Genomic DNA, 27,270 nt, shown 5'->3' on the forward strand with positions numbered 1-27,270 from the left:
GGACCGGAAGCGGAACCAAGAGTGCGGGAAAGTTCTAGATACATTATTAAGGGAAATGAAAGTTAATCTAATCAAATGCATTATTTATATTAAGAATATTACATTTCCAGTTACCTTGGTTACATGTTAACTGTTTACAAGCAGAAAATACCAGTAATAAATGAATCTACAATAAGATTTATGATCATAGAGAGATACTCATTCAGGACTTTGGTTTGAATGCATGAATAGGTGATGAAAAATGCCACAAAATCATTCTACACTTAATTTTTAATTATTTACTATTATGAGATATGTATCTAATAGCTATCATATATAAAATGTACTTATTATAAATGGATTTCTAATTTTGCTTACATATTTGTTTTTAGTGATATAAACCTGTTTATTGACACACCTGAGAAAAATTCCACTTTCTTCTTTGGGATCAGTTCTGTCACCACCTAATGTGCATCTTTTTTTGCCCTGTGATGAAGTGCAGAGCTGCATTTCTAAGCTGGTGCCAATTTCTTGGAAAGGAAAATCACCAAAGGGCGTTTAAAGTAGCCATTTGTGCCTAGTGTTCTTACAAAGCAACGTTCAGTTAATCTGCTTCTGAACATCCAGAAATGAGGAATTTCTGGATTCTTTTTAAAATTGTGTCCTAATCTTATGCCAAAATGTTAGTTCTGTTTGTACTAGGGACAATTCTAGTTCATAAAAGCCCTGGACTACTTCTTTTCTTCCATTAATTCATATTACCCTTGGCTAAGAAATATAACTAACTTTGGAGTTTTAATTAATTTATTTATTATTTTCACTGATTCCATTACCATAATCATGTAGTAGAAGGACTACTGAACTAAAAGTCAGATAACCTGAATTTTATAATTTATAGAATATTTTTCTATTCACTTAAGCTTCTTTATATATATTCTACCTTCTTTGTGGGATATAATATTTTAAAGATGAAATGAAGAAATGCTTTAAAAAGTAAAAACAAATAGTATTTAAATACAAGGCGTTATAATAGAAAGAAGATAGTTGTATTTTTCATAATATTAAAGAAGCTAAAGACTTCAAAAATATTTAAATTTTTCTGGAAACTATAGATGGTATATGTACAGTTCAAAATTCTAGATCTAGTAGTGAACATTTATAAGGCACATGGTATGATGTCTATTCCTCCTGCCTCATTCCTTTTATTTTTCTTAGTAGTTGTTTTCACTTTTTGCAGATAAATCTCCTTGTTTCTCCTCCCCCATCATACCACCCAATACACACATTTACCCACAAATACTTTTGTCTTTCTTCAAAGGGAGCCACCATTAAGAAAGATGAGCAGACTGGGGCCATCATTGTGGCTAGAATCATGAGAGGAGGTGCTGCTGACAGAAGTGGTAAGAGTTTAAATGTTAAGTGAATATAGACAAGTCATGCTGCATTTCACAGATAACATTTTAATATATACATAAGAGGATAATAGTCTTTTGATATAATACAACAAAACAAGAAATAAAATATTTTTCTCTGTCTTGATATATGGGAACTTGTATAAATAAGTGAAAAATAAATCTCTCTCTACTCTCTTAGCTTGCATGGTTACACTGAGACTTGTTTCAGTGTTTCTGATTTGAAAGATACTACTAAAAGCATGTAGCCTTTTTTTTTTTTTTTAGTTAGAATTATTTTCTAAGATGGAAATTATATGCATTTCTAGACATTGAGCATAATGTTTTTCTTTGATGTTATAGTCTTTGATTCATTGCTATACAAACGCATGGAATCTGAAACTGGAGAAGCCAGAAGGTCTTCTTTTCAATCCTCAGATATGTAACTTACAGTTTCTTTTGTAGGTAACGCTGCTAATTTACTGAATTTGCTATTACCCAGGTCTTATTCATGTTGGTGATGAACTTAGGGAAGTGAACGGGATACCAGTTGAGGATAAAAAGCCTGAAGAAATCATTCGGATTTTGGTAAGCTGAAATTTTATTTTAAATTATAAAATCACTATATATCCAACTAGGTTATGAATACAGGGTTTGGATTCAGCAGTCCAAGATTCAAATTCCAGCTCCATCACTTAATCCTTATGTGTCTTTGGAAAATACCTTAACCTTTTTATTGCACCAGTATTTTCAGTTACAAAATATGAATAAGAAGAGTTAACTATCTCACTGGAATGTTTTGAAGATTAAATGAGCTAAAGAGTTTATTACAAGGCCTATCCCAATTAGATGCCATTTTTTGGGTGATTTATTTATCTTTTCTTTCTCCCATCAATATAGCCTATACTTTCTATGTATATAAAATAGTAAAACTGCCTAAACTGGTTTGGCTCATGTGTTTTTACATGGATAGAGTGTCAGCCTGCGGACTGAAAGGTCCCAGGTTCGATTCCTGTCAAGGGCATGTACCTTGATTGCGGGCACAACCCCAGTAGGGGCTGTGCAAGAGGCTGCTAATCAATGATTCTCTCTCATCAATGTTTTTAACTCTCTATTCCTCTCTCTTCCTCTCTGTAAAAAATCAATAAAGTATATTTAGAAATAAATAAATAAAATAGTAAAACTAATTTAAATGTCTTATGAAATCCATAGCAGAATGAAATTATTTTAGGTCTTAACAATATTTATTATCAAGTTCATTTATAAAGATAAAATGAAGAGAAACTGTTCCTGTTATTTATGAAAACATATTATGAATCTACAGAAATAAAAAAAAGTTTAGTATTTCAAAACAGACCTTAGTATATGTGCATATTTAGTATAGACTTTAGTGGCATTTTATATTACAGGGAAAGCAATGAAATCACTTTGTAAATGGATTGGATTAATTGATGATTCAGTTAGAAAAAATAAAGTCAGTCCCTATTTTCTACCTCATACAAAAACAAATCTCAACAAATTAAATACTCAAGTTTTTAAAAATTACAAAAAGTAAAGTAAGACATTAATATTATAAAATTCAAGTAGAAAAAGAACTGATATTACTGTAGAAAACTTTCTGAACAGAAAAAGGTGTCATACATGAAACAATCAAATGAGCCCTGACTGGTGTGCTCAGTGGTTGCAGCGTCGGCCTGTGTCCCAAACGGTCATGGGTTTTATTCCCAGTAAAGGGCACATAGCTGAGTTACAGGTTCAGTCCCCATCACTGTTCTGGGCATGTGTGGGAAGCAGTCAATTAATGTGTCTCTCTCACATTGCTGTTTCTCCCTCTCTCCCTCCCTTCCTCCCTCCTCCTTCCCTCCCTCCGTTACACTCTCTAAAAATCAATGGAAAAAATATCGAGTAAGGATTAACAACAAAAAAAAAAACCTTAGACATGAGATTGCAGGAAAAAAATTTCAGTATATATGAAAGAAGGCTAATACTTTAATATATGGAGACTATATAAAATTAACAAGAAAGAACATTTTTAGAAAAATTGGCAAAGGATATGCACAGATAATATACAAAAGAAAACATCATGTCTGAACAATACTGGACTGGTAGGAATTTAAAAACTTGATAATGCCAAGAGTTACCCAGGTTATAGGGAAATAAATGTTTATATGATTTTTGTAGTAGGATAAATTGATAGACCTTTTTGAGGTGGCTACCTAATACTTTCAATTTTTATATTTGCATATCCTTTTTGTTGTTATTGATAGTATTACAGATGTCCTCCATTTCCCCACACCCTTTTTCACTCCACCCAGCCATTGCCACACTACTGTCCATGTCCATGGGCTATGTTTATGTTCTATGCTGAATCTCCTCCCGACCTTCACCCCCCCTTCCCTCTGAGATCTGTCAGTCTGTTCCATGTGTCCATGCCTCTAGCCCTATTTTGTTCATCAGTTTATGTTCATTAGATTCCACATATTAGACATACGGTATTTGTCTTTCTTGATTGGCTTTTTTTTTTTTTTTGCTTAGCATAATAACCTCCAAGTTTATCCATGCTATTGCAAAGGGTAAGAGATCCTTCTTTATTATAGCCACATAGTATTCCATGGTGAAAATCCACTACAGTTTGTTTATCCACTTATCTACTGACTAGAGGCCCAGTGCACAAAATTTGTGCATGGGGGTTGGGGGAGTGTCCCTCAGCCCAGCCTGTACCCTCTCCAATCTGACACCCCTCGAGGGATGTCCGACTGTCCCACAGGATCGGGCCTAAATGGACAGTCAGACATCCCTCTCACAATCCAGGACTGCTTGCTCCCAACTGCTCGCCTGACTGCCTTCCTGATTTCCCCTAACCGATTCTGCCTGCCAGCCTGATCACCCTAACCATTCCCATGCCAGCCCGATTGATGTCTAACTGCTCCCCTGCCAGCTGTTTGTCCCACCTTCCCTCCTCTGCCAGCCTGGTCACCCCTAACTGCCCTCCCCTGCAGGGTTGATTGCCTCCAACTACCCTCCCTTGCAGGCCTGGTCCCTCCTAACTGCCCTCCCCTGCTGGCCATCTTGTGGTGGCCATCTTGTGTCCACATGGGGGCAGGATCTTTGTCCACATGGGGCAGCCATCTTGTATATTGGAGTGATGGTCAATCTGCATATTACTCTTTTATTAGATAGGAGGATAGAGGCTTGGTGCACAGGTGGGGGCTAGCTGGTTTGCCCTGAAGGATGTCCCATATCAGGGTGGGGGTTCCCTTGGAATGTGGGGCAGCTTGAGCGAGGGGCCTGTGGTGGTTTGCAGGCTGGCCACACTCCCCTGAGACCCAAGCGGAGGCTCTGTTAATGGGATTTATTTATCTTCTATAATTGAAACTTTGTAGCCTTGAGTGGAGCCAGGGCAGGTCTGGGCTATGGAAGCTTGGCTTCCTCCATCTCTGGGGGCAACTCAAGACTCCTGCTCTCTCCAGCTCTGTGGCTGCCATCATTTTTTTTGTCAGAATTTATTTATCTTCTTTAATTGAAACTTTGTAGCCTTGAGTGGAAACCTGGGCTGGCCAGGGTGTGCGGAAAGCTTGGCTTCCTCCATTACCAGGGAAACCTAAGCCTCCTGCTCACTCTGTGGCTGCAGCCATCTTGGTTGTATTAATTTGCATAGTTGCTCCTGATTGGCTGGTGGGCATGGCTTGTGGGTGTAGTAGAGGTATGGTCAATTTGTATATTACTCTTTTATTATATAGGATGTGGCTATGAACATAGGAGTGCAAACATTTTTTCAAGCTAATGTTTAGGGATTCTTAGGATATATTCCCAGAAGTGGGATCCCTGGGTCAAAAGGCAGTTCAATTTTAATTTTATTGAGGAAACTCCATACTGTTTTCCAGAATGGCTGCAGCAGTCTACATTCCCACCAGCAGTGTACTCAGGTTCCCTTTCTCCACATCCTCTCCAGCACTTGTTTGTTGATTTAATGATGGCAGCCATTCTGGCAGGTATATGGTGATACCTCATTGTGATTTTAATTTGCATCTCTCTGATGATTAGTGACATTGCATATTCTTTCATATGTCTATTGGCCATCTGAGTATCATCTTTGGAGAAGTATCTGTTCAGAACAGTATGGAGTTTCCTCAATAAAATTTAATACAATTTTTTAATTGTATTATTTATCTTCCTAGTGTTGAGTTGTATCAGTGCATTATATATTTTGGATATTAACCATTATTAGAGATGTGTCATTGGCAAATATGTCTTCTCACCATGGGTTCCCCTTTCATTTTGTTGAAATGATGGTCCAATTTGCTGTGCAGAAACTATTTACTTTGATATAGTCCTATTTCTTTATTTTTTTCTTGCCCTAAGAGTTGTATTGATGAAAATACTTCTAGTTTATTGTCTGAGATTTTTCTGCATACATCTTCTCCCAGGCTTTTTATGGTTTCACAACTTAAATTTAAGACTTTTACCTATTCTGAGTTTATTCTTATGTATAGTGTAAGTTGGTGGTCTAGTTTCCTTTTTTTATTGTTTGCATGTACCTCTCCAATTTTTTCAAAATAATTTATTGAAGAAACTGCCTTTACTCCTTTGTATTCTCTTGCCTCTTTTGTCTAGTTTTACTTGACCATAAAGATATGGGTTGATTTCTGGGCCCTCTGTTCTGTTCCATTGGTTTATATGCCTATTCTTATGCTGGTAATAGGTTGTTTTGATTGCAGTGGCTTTGTAGTATGTTTTTTTATCCGGTATTGTGATTCCCCCCATTTGTTCTTCTCAAGATTACTGTGACTATTAGTGGTCTTTTTTGCTTTCCTATACATTTTTGAAATATTTGTTTTAGATCTGTGAAACATGCCATAGATAATTTTTTGTTTTGTTTTGTTAATCCTCAACGGAGGATATTTTTTCCATTGATTTTTAGAGAGTGAAAGGGGAGTGGGGGAGGGGGGGTGTAAAGAGAGAGAAAGGAATATCGATTGAGAGAGACACACTAGGGCAGTTGATCAAATGTGCAAACCAGATATGTGACCTTGAACCCGAGACCCTTCTGTGCGTTGACTGATGATTTAATAACTGAGCAACACCAGCCAGGGTGCCATTCATTTTTTAATAGGGATTGCTTTGAATCTATAGATTGCTTTGGGTTATATAGACATTTTAATAATGTTAATTCTTCTAATCCATGAATATAGTATATGCTTCCACTTGTTTGTATCTTCCTCTATTTATGTTGAAATCTCTTATAGTGTTCTGATTACAGGTCTTTTATCTCCATTAAGTTTATTTCTAGATATCTTTTTCTTTTTTTCTTGCAAAGGTAAATAGGATTGTATTTTTAGTTTCTCTTTCTGAGAGTTCATTGCTGGTGTATAAAAATGCCATCAATTTCTGCATGTTAATTTTCTATCATATTAATTTGCCAAATTCATTTATTAAATCTATCAGTTTTTGGTGAAGTCTTCAGGGTTTTCTAATACAATTTCATATAATGTGGTAATATTACAGTTTAACTTCCTCCTTTCCAAATTGGGTGCCTCTTCTTTTTTTGTCTGATCACTGTGACTAGGACTTCCAGTACTATGTTGAATAAGAGTAGTGAAAGGGCTCATCCTGTCTTATTCCTGATCTTAAAGGAAACACACCCCTCACACCTCTTTCCCCCTGAAGGTTGTCAGTCCACTCCCTTTCTATGCCCCTGATTCTATTATATTCACCAGTTTATTCTGTTCTTCAGGTTTTTTATTCACTTGATTTTTAGATTCACTTGTTGATAGATACATATTAATTGCCCTCCCCTGCTGACCTGATCACCCCCAAAGGCCCTCCCCTGCAGGCCTGGTCCCCCGCAACTGCCTTCCTCTGCAGGCCTGGTCCCCCCACTTCAACTGCCCTTCCCTGCAGTCCTGGTCCACCCCCAACTACCCTCTCCTGCAGGCTTGTCCCTCCCAACTGCCCTCCCCTGCAGGCCTGGTCACTCCCAACTGCCCTCCTCTGCATGCCTGGTCCCCCACAACAGCCCTCCTATGCAGGCCTGGGTCCCTCACAACTGTCATCCTCTGCCAGCTCTCCACATGGGCAGCCTTCTTTTGCATTGGAGTAATGGTCAATTTGCATATTACCTCTTCATTATATAGGATTTTCCATACATTAAAATACCTTCCCACATAAACACAAACTAGAAGAATACGAAGGGACTATAAAGAAAACTTTTAGCCTAAACCAGTTTGGCTCAGTGGATAGAGCATCAGCCTGCAGACTGAAGGGTCCCAGGTTTGATTCCGGTCAAGGGCATGTTGTACCTTGGTTTCAGGCACATCCCCAGTAAGGGATGTGCAAGAGGCAGCTGATCGATGTCTCTCTCTCGTCGATGTCTCTAACTTTCTATCCCTCTCTCCTTCCTCTCTGTAAAAAATCAATAAAATATATATTTTTTAAAAAAAAGAGGTAAAGAAAACTTTTGCTTTCTCTCTACCTATGCAATTCAGTATTATATGAATTATTAATAAGATTTGTGAATTACTTTTATGATAATCAGTAACAATGCTAGTTTTGAAGTCACCCTTTTATAAAATTATAATATATACGATTAAACCTATTTTATTCAAGACTCTGTACTGTATTGGAGCCTTCCTAGGCTTACAAAAGCTGATTCTATGCAACTTTTCCCAGCATGGCTACCAGTGACTACACACTGGTAAATTGAAATTGGCTATGATAGGATTATTTATACCATGAAAATTGACAAACGAAACAAATCAGGGCTTTTTTTTTTTTTTTTTTTTTTTTTTTCATAAAGCACAGTCTGGTTTACTAGAACACCATTGATAGACTCAGAGAGATCTAACTATTTTTCCCTTTATCTCTCCTTCCCTGCCTCCTTTCTCCCTGTCTCTCCCTGTCTTTCTCTTTTCTTCCCTTCCTCAGACTTCTTAGATATGTTTTAGATATTTACGGCTTTTATAGAATTTACAGTTAGCAGAGATAACAGATATTAAGCAATTGTATAAATAATTATTTAGATATGATAAATGCTAATAAAGGAGAAGAATAAATAGAAAATGACATGAGAGTTTATTAAAGGGAGATCTACTCTTGTCTGAGTTAGCAAAGACTTTGGGGTATTGTTGCTTGTTGTAATTAAATTTGAATAGTTAGTCAATCTTTTAATCTTTTAATTTATTATTTGGTATTTTACTCACTAACCAGAATATAATAGAGATGAATGTTCTTTACTATTTTTTCTGGATGATGATATGTTTTTGTGTATGTGGATGCTGATATTTAAATGGAATAGTCTGATCCTTGAACATTATCTGTTCTCCACATTTATTGTTGTCTGTAGAAGGCACTATGCATAAGTAACTCGACATGGATGGTAATATATTCATCGGCATTTTAAAAGTTCACAAGGAAGTAAAAGTGGGTTTAGTGGTTGATGTTTTTTAAATTATTTGACAAACTTTAGTGCTTTCTTATGTTACAGGAATTTATACGAAAATACTTTTCTCAGTTTGATCTCTCTAAGAATAGAAATCCCAAGCTTGTAAATTTTCAGATACATTTAGTTTTCTAGCTATTTTTTCTTCCCTCTCCTTGGCTCTAGAAGTTTTTGTTTTGTTTTTTTTGTTTTGTTTTGTTTTGTTTTTAATAATTCTTTCCTCTTATAATCAGGCTCAGTCTCAGGGAGCAATTACATTTAAGATCATACCCAGCATCAAAGAGGAGACACCATCTAAAGAAGGCAAGGTAACTATTACTTTAAAATCTTTCCTGTGGAGGGTGCAAGGGATAATGGGTTTTTCATCTAATACATATCTCCTTTGTCATGGCAAGTTTATTTTAATATTCTTTTTTTTTCAATTGTTCTTAAATTAGAGTTAGAAGAATATTGGGCGTTTGATATTTTTTATATTTATTCATTTTAAATAAAACTTTCTTCCAGATGTTTATCAAAGCCCTCTTTGACTATGACCCTAATGAGGATAAAGCCATTCCATGTAAGGAAGCTGGGCTTTCTTTCAAAAAGGGAGATATTCTTCAGATTATGAGCCAAGATGATGCAATGTGGTGGCAAGCGAAGCATGAAGGTGATGCCAATCCCAGGGCAGGCTTGATTCCTTCAAAGCACTTCCAGGAAAGGTGAGCTACTGGCACATAATGATGGCCTTTCTTCAGCTGACCTTTTGTTCTCTGCAAAATATCCCTCAAGCATAGTTGTGATAAAATAAGCACTAAAATCTTGCCTTAGAGTCCTTTATCCCTCAGGTTTGGATTTCTGTTTTGTCTGAGTATGAATAATGACCAAAAATAATATGACAGTTCCAGATCATATTCGGTTTTTGTTATGAAGCAAATGGAAAATCACACATTAATATCTGAAACTGGATTGATGTGAAAGATGGCAAAAGTAAGAGTGATTTTGGAGTGGGAATAATTTATAAAAATTTGAAGTTAGAGAATTCAGTTCTTAATTTGAATAGATTGCATTGTGTTCCTTTCCCCCTAACTTTCCAGCTCTTTCTTAAGACTTTTAATATTTTGGTGTTATATTAACCTTGGATCTGTACTGAAAATTGATAGGCATATTCACCTTCTTTTCCTCCCAGGAGATTGGCTCTGAGACGACCAGAAATAATAGCTCAGCCCCTCAAAGTTTCCAACAGGAAATCATGTAAGTTTGTTAATAAGAATGCAGACTAACCAAATCTTGGTGTTTATTTTTTACTATTAAAGCAGGTATTTGTGATAGAATGACAGGTCATATTACCTTCTGATAGTTTTTGGATCTATATTTTAAATAGATTAGAGTGAATCTTTTGAAGAAAGGGGTGTTAGGAGTAATTTCTAATAAATCCATGGCTCTTTAAGAAAAGGACTAATAACTACAGCTCTTTTGAATTCTGGATTTTAGTATTTTATTTCTCCAAAGCCAGGAGGTTTGGGTAAGATATTTCTTGGTAAAGATTAAGGGGAAAAATTCACCACATTCTTGGACACAAAAGCAGTTGTGCCTAAGAACAATTAATTGTTCTTCCTCTTAGTTACCCAGAAATCATAGTAACTCTGATCTTTTACTTGTCTGTTTGGAATTATTACTAGAATAGATTAGAATAAAATAAGAGTAAGAAAAAAAAAATGACATAAGATAACTGAAAAATATAGCGTAGATTTAGGTGCCTTTTTTTTTTTCAGCCCACCTTTCTCTCACTTTCCTTTACTTCTCATCCCTCAAGTCCCCCATCCCATAAATTTCCTACTTCTTCTCTTCTAAATGTTTAAGGCATTTTAAGAGTTTAAAAAAATTCCTTTGTTTTCAGCATGGAAATTGTACATTAAAGGGCAAAATGAAAAAATAAATGGTCCTAGAATTTTATACCAACATCTGTTTTTAGTATTGTTGCATTTTTCACATCTCCTGTTATTTCTGTCAGTTTGTAGAAGCTTATAGCCCAGGAATTACATCATTAGAGAGCCAAACTACAGTCAGTATAAATCTCCCAAGCAAGCAAATACTTCAAGTGCAGCACTAATTCAAAAGCCTGCTTGTTCTTGCTCTGCCTAGTCTGGGCAGAACGGGGAAAAAGCAAACAAACAAACAAAAAGCCTAAAAAATTTGTAGAATGTCACATGTATTGTGACGTCAGAAACTGAAAGTTGAACTAGAACGATGCATTATTTTAAAGTGTGATGAATTTTCACTGACAGCTCACCCAGTTGAAAGGACCTTTGAGACATCCATCTCCCTTGCTCTATGAGAAGTTTAAATTTGGGGTCTGCACATTTCTAATACATCTGGTGCATGTGAGATAAAATATATATAACTTAAAAAAGAAATTAATGTGATTCTCTTTGAATCTGAATCCATACTCAAGTTAGTATAATTTGATATAATTAGAAATTTTCATTTATTTAAAAATGTTGATAAATATTTCTTTAAAGAACTATGTAAGTTGAATAGGTTGTCTTTATAATACATTTCCCAGACTGGTTTCAGTATAGATGTGCACGAATGTGAAGTGGGGAGTGTGAGTGTATGTTTAAGCCATAATTGTAACGGAGGCTTTTTCTGTGTTAATTTGTGTAATTTTTTATGTTACTACTTCATTATTTGAATTTGAGAAATATTTATTTGAGGATTTATTTTTACTGAAATGTCCTCATTTAGATGTTTTAGTATTTTTTTCTTTCTCTTTTTTTTTTTGCCTCTTTAGTATTATATAAAAATACTTATCCTCCTTTCACCTTCCTTCCTTATGTTTTTTTTTCTTTTCTTTCTCTTTACCTCTTTTTTAAAAATTTTTATTAAATTCTGATTCACTGAAAAAATGCATTGTTTATTTTCATTAATGGATATTATTTATTTTGAATAGAAATAAACCTGGCCAATATTATCTCAGTTAAATCATGAGTATATTATATATATATAGCCATGTTCAGAGATAGTATGTTTTTATGAAAACTAAGTAGAAAGCTAATAACTTTATTCTGAAATAATTAAAATTCAATTGTATAAGCATTTTTAGTGCAGACCCCAATAGATATTGCCAAATTACCCTCAGTGAGATTGTACTAGGTAACAATACCATCCACAGTGGATGGCCATCATTAATTAATTAATTCATTCATTCATTCAAATGGCTTGCCATTGGTCAGTTGGGGCAGAGGGTACATGATGAGTCCCTCTGCAACTCCCAGGGACTTACAATCTTATTATTACCAGACTAGATTAAAATAGTTAACAGTCTTCATTGTTTCTTTTCTTTCCTGTCTCATCTTCTTTAGCATCAACAAACTAGCATGAATAAATACAGTGTTTCAGAACAGTGTCTGATATAATTCACATAAAATACATGTTTTAACGCGTACCACCAGTGGTTTTCAGTATACTTACAAGCTTCTGCAACCATCACTATTATTTAGTTCTCGGACATTTTCACCACCCCCAAAAGTAACCCCATTAGCAGTCACTTTCCATGATTTCTTGCCTCTAGCCCAGGGCAAACATTAATCTATTTTCTGCCTCTATGAATTTGCCTATTCTGGACATTTCATATAGATGGAATCATATAAAGTATGACCTTTTATAACTGAATTTTTTCATTTAGCGTAATGTGTCCAAGGTTCATTCATATTGTAGCATGGGTCAGTGCTTAATTTCTTTTTGTGTCTGAACAATATTCCAGTGTATGGCTTGGATCTTTCACACTTAGTTTAAGCATTCACCAGTTGATGGGCATTTGGGTTGTTTACATCTTTTGGCTATTAGGAACAATGCTGCTATGAACATTCATATTTGACTTTTTTGTGAGGACCCATGCTTTAATTTCTCACCGGGTACATACCTACAATGCCTAACAAAGTTACACATGGTAACTATATGTTTAACTTTTTGAGAAATTGCCAAATTGTTTTCCATAGCAACTGCACCATGTTACATTTCATCAGCAACGTATGAGGGGTTCCAACTTCTCCACATCCCTGTCAACACTTGTTATTGTTTGTCTTTTTTATTATAGCTATCAACATGGGTGTGAAGTGGGATCTTACCGTGTGTTTTTTTACTTTATTTTTATTGTTGATACTATTGCAGATGTCCCTATTTTGCCTACCTCCACCAAGCCCTTTCCCCCTTCCCTCTGGCCACCACCACACTGTTGTCTATGCATATGTATTCTCTGGCTAATCTTCATTTGAAATTTTTGTTGTTGTTTTATGAGAAACCATTAAACTCAAAAGTTATGCAATACTCATGGTATGGTTCTGAACAGTTTAAAAGGCATTTAAAAGCACTGTGTTTTGTAACCTGTGTATTTGATAGTGATATAACTAAATTTTGTAAAGGCCATCTGACTCAACACCTCCCAGATGACAACATTTAGCCCTTATTTGGAATAAGACATTCATGTCATCATGCCCTTGGTTAAATTATAGAATAAGGCTGTGAATAAAAACAAAGATGATATAAAATTTTATTTTTTTATTACTCTAATAATTCATGAAATAGATTTTTAAAAAGCATACAATTTAATGCAAAATGTCTAAAAGAATAATTTTGTCATGTTGGTGTTTACAAATTTATGAAAAAAAAATATTCATGTTGATAAAAAATGTTCTAAGTGTATTTAAAATCTAGGAAGATATTGGTAGGCATAGAATTTAGAATAATGACCTCAGTGAGGTAATAGTATATATCAAATTGGGCAGTTAACACTTCACAAAGTGGTTGCCTGTATTACTATGATTTTTCCCTTTATTTCATTTCACGGTGTACCATTGTAACTAAAGTTTGCATGGAGAAAAAGTTCATAGATGAGGGCTCGGCACTATAGGGGTTCAGTTGATGTCAATATAGAAGTGAAAAGGACTAAAGAATCCTAGTCCTCGTATTTTTATGTTTATATTTTTTCATTTATATTTGTTCTGGAGTGCTGGCTCCTGGCTCCACGATAAATTAAATCCGGATCTGAGATAATGCCAACCTTAAAACTACCATCCTTATGCAAAGCTTTTAAGTGTGGGTGATGTTCATCTTTGCCACTTGGTTATTTCCTCTCCTTATCTAATACACACCCAGAAAATAGACTTCTTAAACAAACTAATTTGCCTTTTAAAGATGAAACATACTAGTACCTAACTAAAAACTAAAACTTGAACTCTTAAATCAAACATTCCTAAATATTAGAGGCTTGATGTAGGGACTCATCTACTCTTCCTCCTTTTGTTTTTTATTTTTTGGTTGTTTTTGTTTTTTGAAGAATTGTTTACTTAACAAAGAAATTATTAATAGAATTCTGTGCTCCCTTCTTCCCGCCTTCATCTAATGATAGGCTCACACGTGGTAGATTTATATTAGTATTGGAGACAGAAGAGCAGACCTAGAACTCTGATAGGTTTTTTATGACCATCTTTTAGATTATTATATGAAAGACACAAGTTAAGTGTTTTTGAAAATGAGTAACAGTGTATTTTATGTCTTATGTAGCATATCGGAATGGTTTTCATCACAAACTTGGTAACTTGCAATTCTTGTGTCGATATAAAGTATTCTGATTTTCTGCTAAAAGCTTATTTTTATAATTCAGTTGCATTTATAAAGCAGTATTATATCACCTAATCTTTAAAAAGAAATATGAATTTCTTTGACTACTTGAAATATATTTCCATTCCATTGAAATTGAAGTATTTAAGTTAAAAATAGTCTTCCTACTAGCATAAACATTAATGCAACTTTAACTTCAATAGGCTGTAATTTACATTTAAATCCAGTTATATGGTATTCAGAAAAGGCTCTTATTCATATAGCAAAATATTCAGATAGTCCCTTTACCAAGCTTCTAAAATTTAGAAGTGTTCGATTTAAGAGTTTAAATTTTAGTTTTTAGTTAGGTACGAGTTTTGCCCACATAGATATTTATACTACTTAGCTTTCATTTTTAGTTATCAAGATACAAATATCTGGCCGAAACCGGTTTGGCTCAGTGGTAGAGCGTCGGTCTGTGGACTAAAGGGTCCCAGGTTCAATTCTGGTCAAGGGCATGTACCTGGGTTGCGGGCACATCCCCAGTAGGGGGTGTGCAGGAGGCAGCTGGTCGATGTTTCTCTCTCATCGACGTTTCTAGCTCTGTATATCTCTCCCTTCCTCTCTGTGAAAAATCAATAAAATATATTTTTTTAAAAAGATACAAATATCTGAAAATTTCTAACACTGCTGATTTCATATCATGTGGGTAAAAAAGATCTTTAACTGCAGCCAAAAGTTATCCATTCAAAGACAAGCATTTTGTGGATTGAAGATCACAATTTACCAACAACCGAATTTAAACATTGACTAAACAAATGAGTTCCAATATCCTGGAAGGCCAAATATTTGCAAATAATACATATAACGCTACTCTACAGGTTGTTAATACAACTTTCAAGTTGAGTAAGCTCCTTCCTCCTAGCATCTTAAATAATGTTTATTTAGTGTGTTCACCCATAAATCTAATTCATAAATTAAAAATTAAGTAGATGGCTTATGTTCTTATATTAATTTTTTTTGTCTAAAACATTGTCAAATATTTTCTTAATATTGGTGGGATTTTGTGTAGCAGAAACATAAGGGTTTCTAGAAAACAGTAAAAGTATTTTTCCCCTAACACTAATTGGTACTCTTTGGAGATGCCAACTTTTAGTTTGTTTGGCAAAAGGTACAGATGAACTGAGCTGTTAATTGCATGTCTGATTACTTAATGTCATGGGATGATTGAGGTGAAGGCCTTTCTAATTTTATTGCTCACTTTTTTCCTCAGTAAACTGTGTTCTTACGTATATGAATATGTTGCTTATAAAGCACTAGCAGGGGATGTGCTTTTAGCTTTTCAGTATGAAGGATTCTAGGCCATACTGTCTCTTGTCTTTTGTCTGGGGACGCCGTGCTATGCAGGTTAAGAAGTGATGAAGGTTAGGGGTCTGGTCAGTGGTCATGATTATTGCAGACCTGAAGGGGAGGGGGATTGCAGTGCAGGAAGATAAGGACGTGTAAGAAAGCCATATCTAGGGTAGGGATTTAACTTTGCCCCTATCACACCTACCCAGGTGCCATTTCCCTACTTGTCCAGGATATTAACCATGTCTCCTTCTGAGTCACCTTCTATGTAGCAGCTTGGGAAGCTCTCCTGCCCTGCCTCACAGAGCTCATCAGCTATTCTTCATGAGAGCTTTTCCATTCTTGACAACAGCAAAATTGTTCTTTGTGACCTGTTGGCCTTTCTTTGCCTTTTATAATTTTCCCATCCTGCTCTTCAGGGCTTGAAGGTGTAGAGAGTGGATTCCTGATGAGGCTGGGGAGAGGAGCTGGCCAGGCCCGCCCTCCTGTCAGGTTGAAGCTGTCTGGGTGGGGGGCAAGAGGCTGGCGTGGTGGGAGACAGCGGAGTAGGCAGAAAACTTAAATGTATTTGCCTTGATTTCTCCCCCATCTTGTATTTTCTAGCTTGAGTTTAAGAAATTAAAAAGCGTGATAGTATTGCATGGTGACTGAAACTCAAGTCTGGAGCCAGACTGCATGGGTCCAAATACCAGTTTTGCCACTTCTGAGACCTTTGTTTCTCTATATCTCTGATTCAGTAAAATGGGGGAAATAGTTGTTGGAGAATTAAATAAGTTTATGCATGTAATGTATACAGAAAAGTGCTTTACCATAGTAAGAATCATGCCAGCATCCCAACTCTCTTCCAAGATCAACCTTTTATGTAGTTTACCTCTTTGTTCAAGACGGTAAGTATAAGGAAATGTTCCTTTGCTTTTCCTACTGGATATCTGGTAATATCCAAAGATACTTTGTATTGGAGATATGCATGTGTGTTTTATTAAGCTAAATACCATTGTCTTCCTACTTAATTATTACATGGAGGAAATACTCTTTTTGAGGATTTTTGCAGTATTTTTCTTAGAATATAAAATACACATATACTTATATGTAATGTAAATTAGAAATGTTTATTTTTATTGTGAGTTAGTTTTGTTGTTTTAATTTTGGGGTTTTGTGCATGCGTGTGTGTGTGTGTGTGTGTGTGTGTGTGACATTTATCATCTGCTTCACCTGGCACTGGTTCTTTAATCAATCTATCCTATTGTTCCTGTCAGAAAATATACTATTTAAGTCTACTTTGTGGCGGAGTGTCTGAGGTTGAGATTGATCAATTTTAAGCACCACTTGGATTATTTCCATAATCCTACTTGCTTGGCTTGGCTAACCCATACCACATTGTTTATTGCTTGTTTTCTAATAATTTGCTTAGATACACATTGCTTTTCAGAGCTACTAAGAAATGAGTATGAGTGAACTCACAATGTGGGCACCTCATAATATGAACCTGAATAATAATGGTTTGCTTGTCACTTTGCTAATAGTGTTCAAATAGAACCAATACCTTTTGAAGACGCATAGGCATGTGAAAGTAAAAATAACATGGTACACACTTCCTCCTAAGTGTTTTCTTTGACTGCCAATCTGTAGTTTGGAGACAGAAAGGAGCAGAGAACAGTTATGATCAATCCCATTCGCTCTGTAAGGTCATGAAGCATAATATGTTCCACCTTGACTTGTGGTTAGATTTTGCTTCTGTTAGGTTGCCGGCTCTTTTTCCACCTTTACCTCAAGGTGAATTTCCTAAGTCAAATTTGACTCTTAAATTACTTACTGTCCTATGAGTAATTTAAGAGTTGTTTAGGATTACTTTTAAAAATATCTTTCATCAAATTATATGGACAGAATGAATATGAAAGGTTTTGCCTGATTCATTTTACATGTGTAATAAGTTGATAATTGTTAGACTATTATTCAGTTTACAAGATATTTAAACATTTTAGGGGGAAATTGGTTAAAATGTTTGGGTTTGGGTGTTTTTTTGTGTTGTTTTTTTTGTTGCTATTTTTATCATGAAATATCTTCAATGTTGAACAGAAAGATTAGATTACAGACAGAACTCTTTTATTAAAAAAATGTGATGCCCTGCCGAAACCGGTTTGGCTCAGTGGTAGAGCGTTGGTCTGCGGACTGAAAGGTCCTGGGTTCGATTCCGGTCAAGAGCATGTACCTTGGTTGCGGGCATATCCCCAGTAGGGTGTGTGCAAGAGGCAACTGGTCGATGTTACTCTCTCATTGACGTTTCTATCTCTCTCCCCACCTCTCTGTAAAAAATCAATAAAATATATATATTTTTTAAATATGATGCCCTTATCGAGGGTATTAGTTTGCAAAAATGCTAACTTTTTTTATTTTCCCCCCAGTAGTGTATTAATAAGCCATATAAAGGCTTTCCGTTTTCATTGCTTAAGTATATACATTCTTTTTTAGACCAAGACTATAGTGCAGTCTAAAATGTGGTTTCTCATAAATTCTATTTATTTGGTAACTAATAATTTTTAAATATTTACAGTACAATTGTTTTTTTTTCCTTTGGCCCTTCTAAGATGAGGAAACAGTTGAGTGTGGTAGGTGGATTTTTTTTCCCCTCCTTGGTTGTAGTGTCTTTCTACTTTATTTGTATTTTCTGCATATTTAATAATTTTCTTTCTTGTTTTTCTTTGTGCTTCTCAGAGGAAATTAAAGGTACATGTATAGTCTAGTAATTTTATTTAGTACACATATGTGTGGGGTTAAATTAAATATAGTAAGATAAGCAGTTTATAGAAGATATCATACATCCAAACTTTCAGCTTGATGTTACAGTATCAAAAGTCATGCTTTGATTTTGTTTTAGAAAGGAATTTACTTTTTTTTTCTTCTTTTTTTTTTTGCTTCACATAGCAGAAATACAGAAAGTTATTTCACGTATAGTACATTGTTTTCTTCTTTGTGCATAGTCTCAACAGTTTGAAGAAAACAGTGTCATTTAAATATATTGAAAGATTTATTTTAACATAAGGATGTGGGGAGAATCTTTTCAACTACTTGATTTTTGCACAAGCTGTGCTGTTAGTTATAGAAATATATTGTTGTGAAGATTAGAAGTTTTTAAGACTTCTAATAAATAAACCAGTATTTAATTTCTAGAAATAATAGCACGTTGTTTATTTTAAAATGTTCTCATCTGTCCATTTTTAAACCAAAATAAATATAGAAATATTATGCCTTTATTTCTTTCCAGCACAGAATCTCTTCTTATCAAAAGAAAAGCTGTATCTTAATCTTAACCTTGTTGTCTAATCCCATGAGCCAATTAAGTGCTATGTTTTACATATTAGCAAAGAGCCTAATTTACAAAAATAAATTTACTTTGGGGGTCAAGTGTTGTCATTCCCTTAACTGTGAAAGTATAAACATCTCAGGCCAGTCTTTTATAATCTTCTTGGAACTGCAACAAGGAACCTCTGAAGGTTGAAAAAGAGTTGCATGATGTTTTGAAATGCTACTTTAAACTTAAAGATAAAACAAAATGTTTTATGTTTAAGAGTGGCGTTGTGAGGGCTGTTCTCTGCTGTGCTTCACATAAATGTTTTAAGTAATTTATTTTTTTGCATCTGTGGCTGGGCTTCTAACTTCTGCTTTATTTCTTGGCTTTTGTTCTGTATGCTTTTACACTCCATCCAGAAGATGCTGACTATGCTGGTAACAACAGCGGGACCTATATAGGTGAGCAATCGGGCATGGAAGAGGATGTCTTTCTTTCTGTTGCTTTCTTCAAAACTATTTTATCATTTTATCCTAAATTAGCATATTTGTGTTAGCATGGCCTGATGATTGGGGGGGTAGCATTAACCTTATTAAACAGGCTCAATGGAACTCATAGACTCATAGTGTGCTTTGATTAATATTCAAGAAGCTTTCCAGTCATTATATTTTTGTAAACTATTACATATATTTCTTTTGAGAAGGGATGTAAAAGCATATATTTGTGATAAGTAATTTCACTCCATTAACAGTATCTGGACCTTTCTAAATATTCTGGGTTAGCTGTGAATGATTCAAAGTTTCTAAACAACTTATATCTTTTTAAATATCTTTTTGGTTATGTGTTCTAATGATATATTATTCCCTTAACAGCTCCCACCCCCCAATAACCATTGAATGAGCAATTCCAAATATTAAGCTTCATGATTAACTTGCTCATCTGTATTAGAAGGGAAAATGTCCAGTTTAGAGATGCTAAGGAGGTGGTAAGGAGGTAGTTGGGGAGAAATTAACTGGGAAACTTATATGCAGATATGCATTGCCCATGGACACATGCAGTAAAGTGGTGAAGGTCTGGAGGGGCAGGCGTGGGGTAGAGGGAGTCAGTGGGGAAAAAAACACAAGCAAAGGTGACATCTGTAATACTTTCATGATAAAGATAAATACATTTTTTAAATCTTCTAAAAAAAAAAAAAGTAGAGATGCTAAGGAATATTATAAACAAAAGCCAAGATATTTCAGTTGTTAAAGGCATCTGAATTGTCTTCGTCTACAAGTCACTTCAGACCTTTCCCTCCCTTGCCATGTATCTGCACACTTGTTAGTCCTCTGCTTTCAGTCATAAGAGGTAATAGTATAGAAACACAGATTTAGCCCTAGCTGGTTTTGCTCAGTGAATAGAGCATTGGCCTGTGGACTGAAGGGTCCCGGGTTCGATTCTGGTCAAGAGCACATGCCTGGGTTGTGGGCTCAACCCCCAGTAGAAGGCATGCAGGAGGCAGCTGATCAATGATTCTTTCTCATCATTGATGTTCCTATCTCTCCCTCTCCCTTCCTCTCTGAAATTGATAAAAATATATAAAAAACACATACAGAGATTTAGAGAGAACTGCTTTAAACTCATTTGCTTAACATTTATGTACAGTTGGCACTTGAACAACATGGATTTGAACTACCTGGGTTCCACTTACACATGGATATTTTTTAATAAATATATAATCAGCCCTGTATCCCCAGGTTTCCCACCCACAGATTCAATCATCCATGGGTCAAAAACAGTATTTTCCATTTAATGTTGGGAATAGGCAGATGTATATGCATTGTTCTATGCCATCCTATATAATAAAGAGGTAATATACAAATTGACCATCATGCCCTCACACAAGATGGCTGCCCCCATGTGGTCACAAGATGGCCACCACAAGATGGCTGACAGGAGAGAGGGGTTGTGGATGATCAAGCCAGCAGGAGAGGGCAGTTAGAGGTAACCAGGCAGGCAGAGGAGGGCAGTTGGGATATTTCAAATCGGGCTGGCAGGGGAGCAGTAAGGGGGTGATCAGTCAATCAGATTAGCAGGGGAGTGGTTAGGGGCAATCAGGCAGGCAGGCAGGCGAGTGGTTGGGAGCCAGTGGTCCCGGATTGTGAGAGGGATACTCAAGTGCCGGTTTAGGCCCAATTCCACACAGATTGGGCCTAAACCAGCAGTCGGACATCCCCAGAAGGTTCCCAGATTGGAGAAGGGTCCCAGAGTGGTCTGAGGGACACCCCTCTCCAGTGCATGATTTTCATACACTGGGCCTCTAATCTGTATATATAAAAGGCTAACATGCAATATGTCCCTTCAGGAGTTCAACCAAGAGACCAGAAATTTGATCACTTTCAGTTTGATCACCACAAGGAGGTGGTGCAGAATGAAGGAAGGCCCTGGCCAGCAGCAAGGGAAGGGTGGCCCTGGCCGGCACCCAGCAGTCAGAGAAGGGAGGCCCCAAACGACCCTGATCACTGGCCAGACCTAGGGACCCTCCCTGTGTACAAATTTTAGGCACTGGGCCTCTACTTTTATATGAGGACTCAATCATGTACAACATTTGCTATCAACGTGTGGGAGGGTTCCTGGAATCAATCCACTATGAATACTGAGAAACAACTGAGTTTGGAGGGAGTCAAAAATTACACTTGGATTTTTGACTGAGCAGGGTCAATGCCCCTAACCCCCGTGTTCATAGGTCAGCTGTATATGATAATATATTTTGGTTATTGAAGAAATGTGAGGCCTGGTGCACAAAATTCATGCACTGGAGAGGGGGTGTCCCTCAGCCCAGCCTCACCCTCTCCAATCTGGGACTCCTTGGGGGATGTCAGACTGCCAGTTTCCAACTGCTGGCTCCTCACCACTCACCTGCCTGCCCCCTGAATACCCCATAACTACTACCCTGCCAGCCTTATTGATGCCTAACTGCTCCCCTGCTAGCCCAATTGCCCCGAAATACCCTCTCTTGCCAGCCCAGTCGCCTCCAACTATCCTCCCCTGGTGGCCTATCACCCCTAATTGCCCTCCCCTGCTGGCCTGATTGCCCCTAATTGCCCTCCCCTCCTGACTTGGTCACCCCTAACTCTCCTCCCCTGCTGGCTTGGTTGCCCCTAACTGCTCTCCTCTGCTAGCCTGATCGCCCACAACTACCCTCCCCTGCCGGCCATCTTTGACCACATGGGGGCAGCCATCTTATGTGAGGGTGTTAGGGTCAATTTGAATATTACCTCTTTATTATATAGGATACCTTGAGATTGGTGGTATTTTATCCACTTTCTAAAAAGGAAACTGAGAAAGTTTAAAGGATTTACATAAGCACCTAAAGACAGTAAATGGCGCATTATAGTTTCAGATCCATATCTGTGTAACTATAATAACTGTACTCTATCCTTCAAAATATTTGCCCTCGAAAATAAAAATAAAAATAAATAAATGAATAAAATATCTGCCCTCATCCAGCTTACATGGCTTGATGGTTGAGCATGGACTTATGAACCAGGAGGTCACAGTTCGATACCTGGGTTGTGTGCTCGATCCCCAGTGTGGGGCGTGCAGGAAGCAGCTGGTCAATGATTCTCTCTCATCATTGATGTTCCTCCTTTCTCAATGAATCCAATAAAAATATATTTTAAAAATATATATGCTGCCCTCTAGTTTTTCATTCTACAAAACAAAAACCCGTGCAAAAAATATAGGGTATTGCAATTTTTAGCTTAGAAAGACTATAGTTTACTAAGAGAATTCAATGATCAAAGTTAAGCTTTCATTAATTCTTTATTATTGCAGAACATTGCAGTGTGCCAAATACACCTCCCCTAACATCTTCAGAAACTGTAATAACTTAAAATGGCAAGCATTTATTATTTTTCCAATTTTGTGGTTAGCTTGTTTGTTCCGGTTTGTTGGCTTGGTGGACCTTTGCAGTCTGGTAGTTTGGCTGGAGTCTGTTGGTCTGGGAGGTGGGTGGGATGCGTGCAGTGCTGCTCTGCTGGGTGAATCTGTTTCTAACTCCTGTCATTGTTTACCCTCCAGTAATCTAGCCATTCTAGTGGCCTTTCAGGTGCAACAGAGATAACAGTCCTGGTAAGGAAGTGCTGTTTAATCCCCTGCTCACGTCACATCAGGTCCCTTGGCCAAAACAATTTTATAGTCCGTGTGGGAGACCACCTGAGGGCTTGGGTCCTGGGAGAGATGAGTGGGTAGCTATGACTGTAAGCTACTACCTCTCAAAATAGAAAGAGGGGTATTTGGTCTTCTCACTTTAAGGACTATCTATTCTTGTCAATTAGCAGTGTATGTCTGTCTATTGGAATAAGTATGGCATAAACCTTTATCTGATGAGTGTCACATAAAATGCCATAATTCACAGGGAGAGGTGATCATCTCAGTCCAAGGCAGCAAGCAGTAGCATAAAAGTGCCACGCTGTCATCTTCTCAGCCCTGTCAAGTACATATCACCTAAACTTAAATATGCCTTGTGCTCTCAACAGTCATCTCTCTCCATGCTACTGCTTCTGCCTTCATCCTCCGCTGCACTGTAATTCCAGCCAATCCACGGAGCCAGAGTCCAGATGTCACCTCTGATGGGAGTGAGTCCCTCGCTGTCTTAGGCTGAATGATCACATCTCCCTGGGAATTACGGCATTTTATGTGACAATCATTAGATAGCTTTGTGCCATAGTTATTCCAATGGATAGACACACACCATTTAATTGAAAGAGTACACAGCTAAAAAAAGAAGTATTAGTATTTACAGAATACAAGATTTTTCTGCCTATCTAGTTTGCATATGGTTTTGAATTAGCAAGCCCTAATTATATTGTATAGCTATCCACTCCATTCATCTCCTGGTTTTAAAAACAATAGTTATCCTTCCCCTGCCTTACCTTGGCCAAGGCAAAACATGGCCAATGTGTTTAATATATGTGCATGATGGCCTCACTCCTTTCTGGTCAAAATGCTTGTTCTGACACATCATGCACCTAGAAGTGGATTTAGCTGCTGCAAAGGCAGGGAATATAATACAGGTAGGTGCCTGGGAAGAGAAGCCTACAATGAAAAGATTTTGTGTGTTTTGTTTTAAAGAATATGTGTTAACTAGAGGCTTGGTGTGTGAATTCATGCACAGGTGGGGTCCCTCTGGGTGGTCTGCAGGGATCGGACTGAAACCTGCAGTCCAACGCTGCTGCAGCTCCTTCCTGCCACTCCCGCTCATCTCAGCCCCACCCTGCCTGCTGCGGGCTCGTACCCCATCAGTCCTGAGCACTGGCCAGCCATGAGCTATGCATCTGGTGCCCTCCTAAGGGAGTGGCCTGCAGGATCAGGCTGAAACCAGCACTCCAACATCTCCCAAGGGGTACTGGATTGCGAGAGGGCACAGACCAGGCTGAGGGACCCCATCAGTGCATGATTGAGCCAGGGAGGGACCATGGGAGGATTCCAGGGTATATCCAGCCCTATCTTGCCCAGTCCTGATCGGGGTCAATCAGGGTCGACCAGCCAGGGAGGGACTGCAGGATGGCTCCAGGGTATGTCAGGCCCATTTCACTCAGTCCTGATCAACTGAGTCCCAGCAGCAAGGTAACCTACTGGTTGGAGCAACTACCCTCTGGTGGTCAGTGCACATCATAGCGGCTGGTTCATCAGTTGACTGTCTGCCCCCTTGTGGTCAGTGCGTGTCATAGCGAGCTGTTGAGCAGCTTTAGCATATCATTAGCATATTATGCTTTGATTAGTTGTTCTGTTCTGCCATTTGGTCTATTTCCATATTACCCTTTTATTATAAAGGATAGAATGCATAAACTAATAAGTTTTTCTGATAAAAGTTTCTTCTTTTGAGGAAATGCTTCAACTAATGACCCCTGGAAAATTTGAAATTATTTCTTTTGCAGAATAAACAAGTTTGATTGTATTCTCTGGTTATTTTATTTTTTTATTTATTTTTTAATATATTTTATTGATTTTTTACAGAGAGGAAGAGAAAGAGGGAGAGAGAGAGTTAGAAACATTGATGAGAGAGAAACATCTATCAGCTGCCTCCTGCACACCAGCTTCTGAGGATGTGCCCACAACCAAGGTACATGCCTTTGACCGGAATTGAACCTAGGACCCTTGAGTTTGCAGGCCGATGAGCCAAACCGGTTAGGGCTCTGGTTATTTTAATATATATTATTATTAAAAGTATATTATAGCCTAGCTAGTTTTGCTCAGTAGATAGAGCGTCGGCTGTGGAGTGACAAAACACACAAATATCTCATCATTGATATTTCTCTCTCTCTCTTCCTCTCCCTACCTCTCTGAAATCAATAAAAATATATTTAAACAACAACCACAAAAACTATATTACAGTAGTTCCTCCCATCTTATTCATGGTTTCCTTTCTATAGTTTCAGTTATCTCCTGTTAACTACAGTCTGAAAATATTAAATGAGAAATTCCAATATTAAATATTGGAAATATTAAAATGAACAATTCATAAGTCTTAAATTTCTTATCTTTCTGAGTAGAGTAGTGAAACTTGCACCATCCTATTCTGTCCCACCTGGGATATGAATCATCCCTTTGTCTGCTGTCTCCAGGCTGTGTATGCTACCTCCTCATTAGTCACTTAGTAGCCATTTCAATTATCAGACCGACTGTTGCTGGGTTGCAGTGCTTGTTTTCAAGTAACTTACTTTAATTACCCTGTTTCCCCGAAAATAAGACAGTGTCTTATATTAATTTTTGCTCCCAAAGATGCGCTAGGTCTTATTTTCAGGGGATGTCTTATTTTTCCATGAAGAAGAATACGGTACACATTTATTGTTAAATGAAAATAAAGGAAATTTATTACCTGTATACGGTACGGTAGTACGGTAGTTGTCAACACAAACCAGACAAACTGTGAATCCTATAGTATCAAGAATTTACTTATTTATTCAATGACAATCATGTCATCATCTTCTGGAACATCATCATAATAATTCAATTCCTGAATTTCCTGGTGAATTTCTTGTGACTCCATTTCTTTCAGAATTAGTGGACCAAATCTCTCATGTTTACCAATAGCACTGTCTTTAAATGAGTACCTCTTGTCAAGGTAGCCTGCTTGCAGTGCATTTGCAATGCAACTGTCAATGATTTTCTCCCATGAATTCTTCACCCAAGTCACAACTTCTTGCAGTTTAGGTTCCACAAAGTTTCCATGCTGATTTCTCTCCATTCTATTTTCAATGTAGTCATTAATTTCCATGCGCAAATTGTCTTTGAATGGCTTGTTTATTTCAATATTAAGAGTCTGGAGATAGGCCATCATTCCTGCAGGAATCATTATCTCATCTATTATTTTTCTTTCGTGAAGAAATGTCTTCATGTCTTTAGCGTGGTGAGTGCTGGCTGCATCCCAGACTAGCAGACCTCTTTGGCTTCCTCACATAACAAACGGCAGCATTAAATCTACCCACTTCCTTATAACTGCTTGTGTGGCCCAGGCTTTTTCAGTTTCAAGAATGAAAACGCCCAAAACACATTCAATATTTTCCTTCTTGCCCTTAGAAATGATTAAAGGTGGGATTTTAGTGCCATCCAGATAAATTGCCAAAATACAGGAAAGACGTGCACTTTCCTAAGCAGTGGAGGGAATGTACACTAAGGAGGTACCCTGCTGTTCAATTATTGTTTGAGATGATTGGGCCATAAACACTGCAGTTTCATCCATAGCAATCATGTTGGAAAGATTGTATTTAGAGAAGTCCGCATCATCAATAAAAGACTTGAATGCAAGTGCTCGCTTAATAACTTGAGTATCTTCCAACCCAAACAAGGTTGTACCAGTAGATCTTCTTAAAGACAGTTCACTTTGCTGAAGGAAATTATCCAGCCAGTGTTGTGATGCTTTGAAGTCTTCTGGGGCTATGTCAAACTGTGGTGCCAATGCAAGGGCAAAATCTTGAATCTGAGCCCTATTCACAACGAAAGCCTTTGCTCTCCTGTCAACAACCCATTCACAGATCAGGTCTTCCAGCTCGGAAAATAATGGTTGCCGACCTGATCCATACTTGCGCTTTTTAGCATTTCCCTTGTCCACTTGTTCAATGAGGTTACCATACTCTGCTCACCATTTTTGTACCAATCAGATACTCAACATTTTCTCTTTGCAGAAAGCAGTAAGATTTTGGCTCCAAGAGTCTTCCACAATTCCTTTCTTGTACTCCATGGAGTAGCTTTTTCTTTTTGGG

The 27,270-nt window shown here is 37.2% G+C and overlaps 1 protein-coding gene across 2 annotated transcripts in view; it reads left to right on the forward strand.

The window, feature by feature from the left end:
* Positions 1-27,270, forward strand: part of MPP7 (MAGUK p55 scaffold protein 7) — a 228,545-nt gene that overhangs the window by 146,271 nt on the left and 55,004 nt on the right. For both annotated transcript variants that reach the window (XM_084876093.1, XM_084876092.1), the window contains 5 exons: positions 1,298-1,379; positions 1,873-1,958; positions 9,042-9,116; positions 9,313-9,509; positions 9,977-10,041. In XM_084876093.1, coding sequence (XP_084732219.1) covers positions 1,298-1,379; positions 1,873-1,958; positions 9,042-9,116; positions 9,313-9,509; positions 9,977-10,041 — 505 coding nt within the window. The remainder of the gene's footprint in view (positions 1-1,297; positions 1,380-1,872; positions 1,959-9,041; positions 9,117-9,312; positions 9,510-9,976; positions 10,042-27,270) is intronic.

This window comes from Pipistrellus hanaki (assembly GCF_964339955.1).
Source record: "Pipistrellus hanaki genome assembly, chromosome: 1".
Classification (NCBI taxonomy): domain Eukaryota; kingdom Metazoa; phylum Chordata; class Mammalia; order Chiroptera; family Vespertilionidae; genus Pipistrellus; species Pipistrellus hanaki.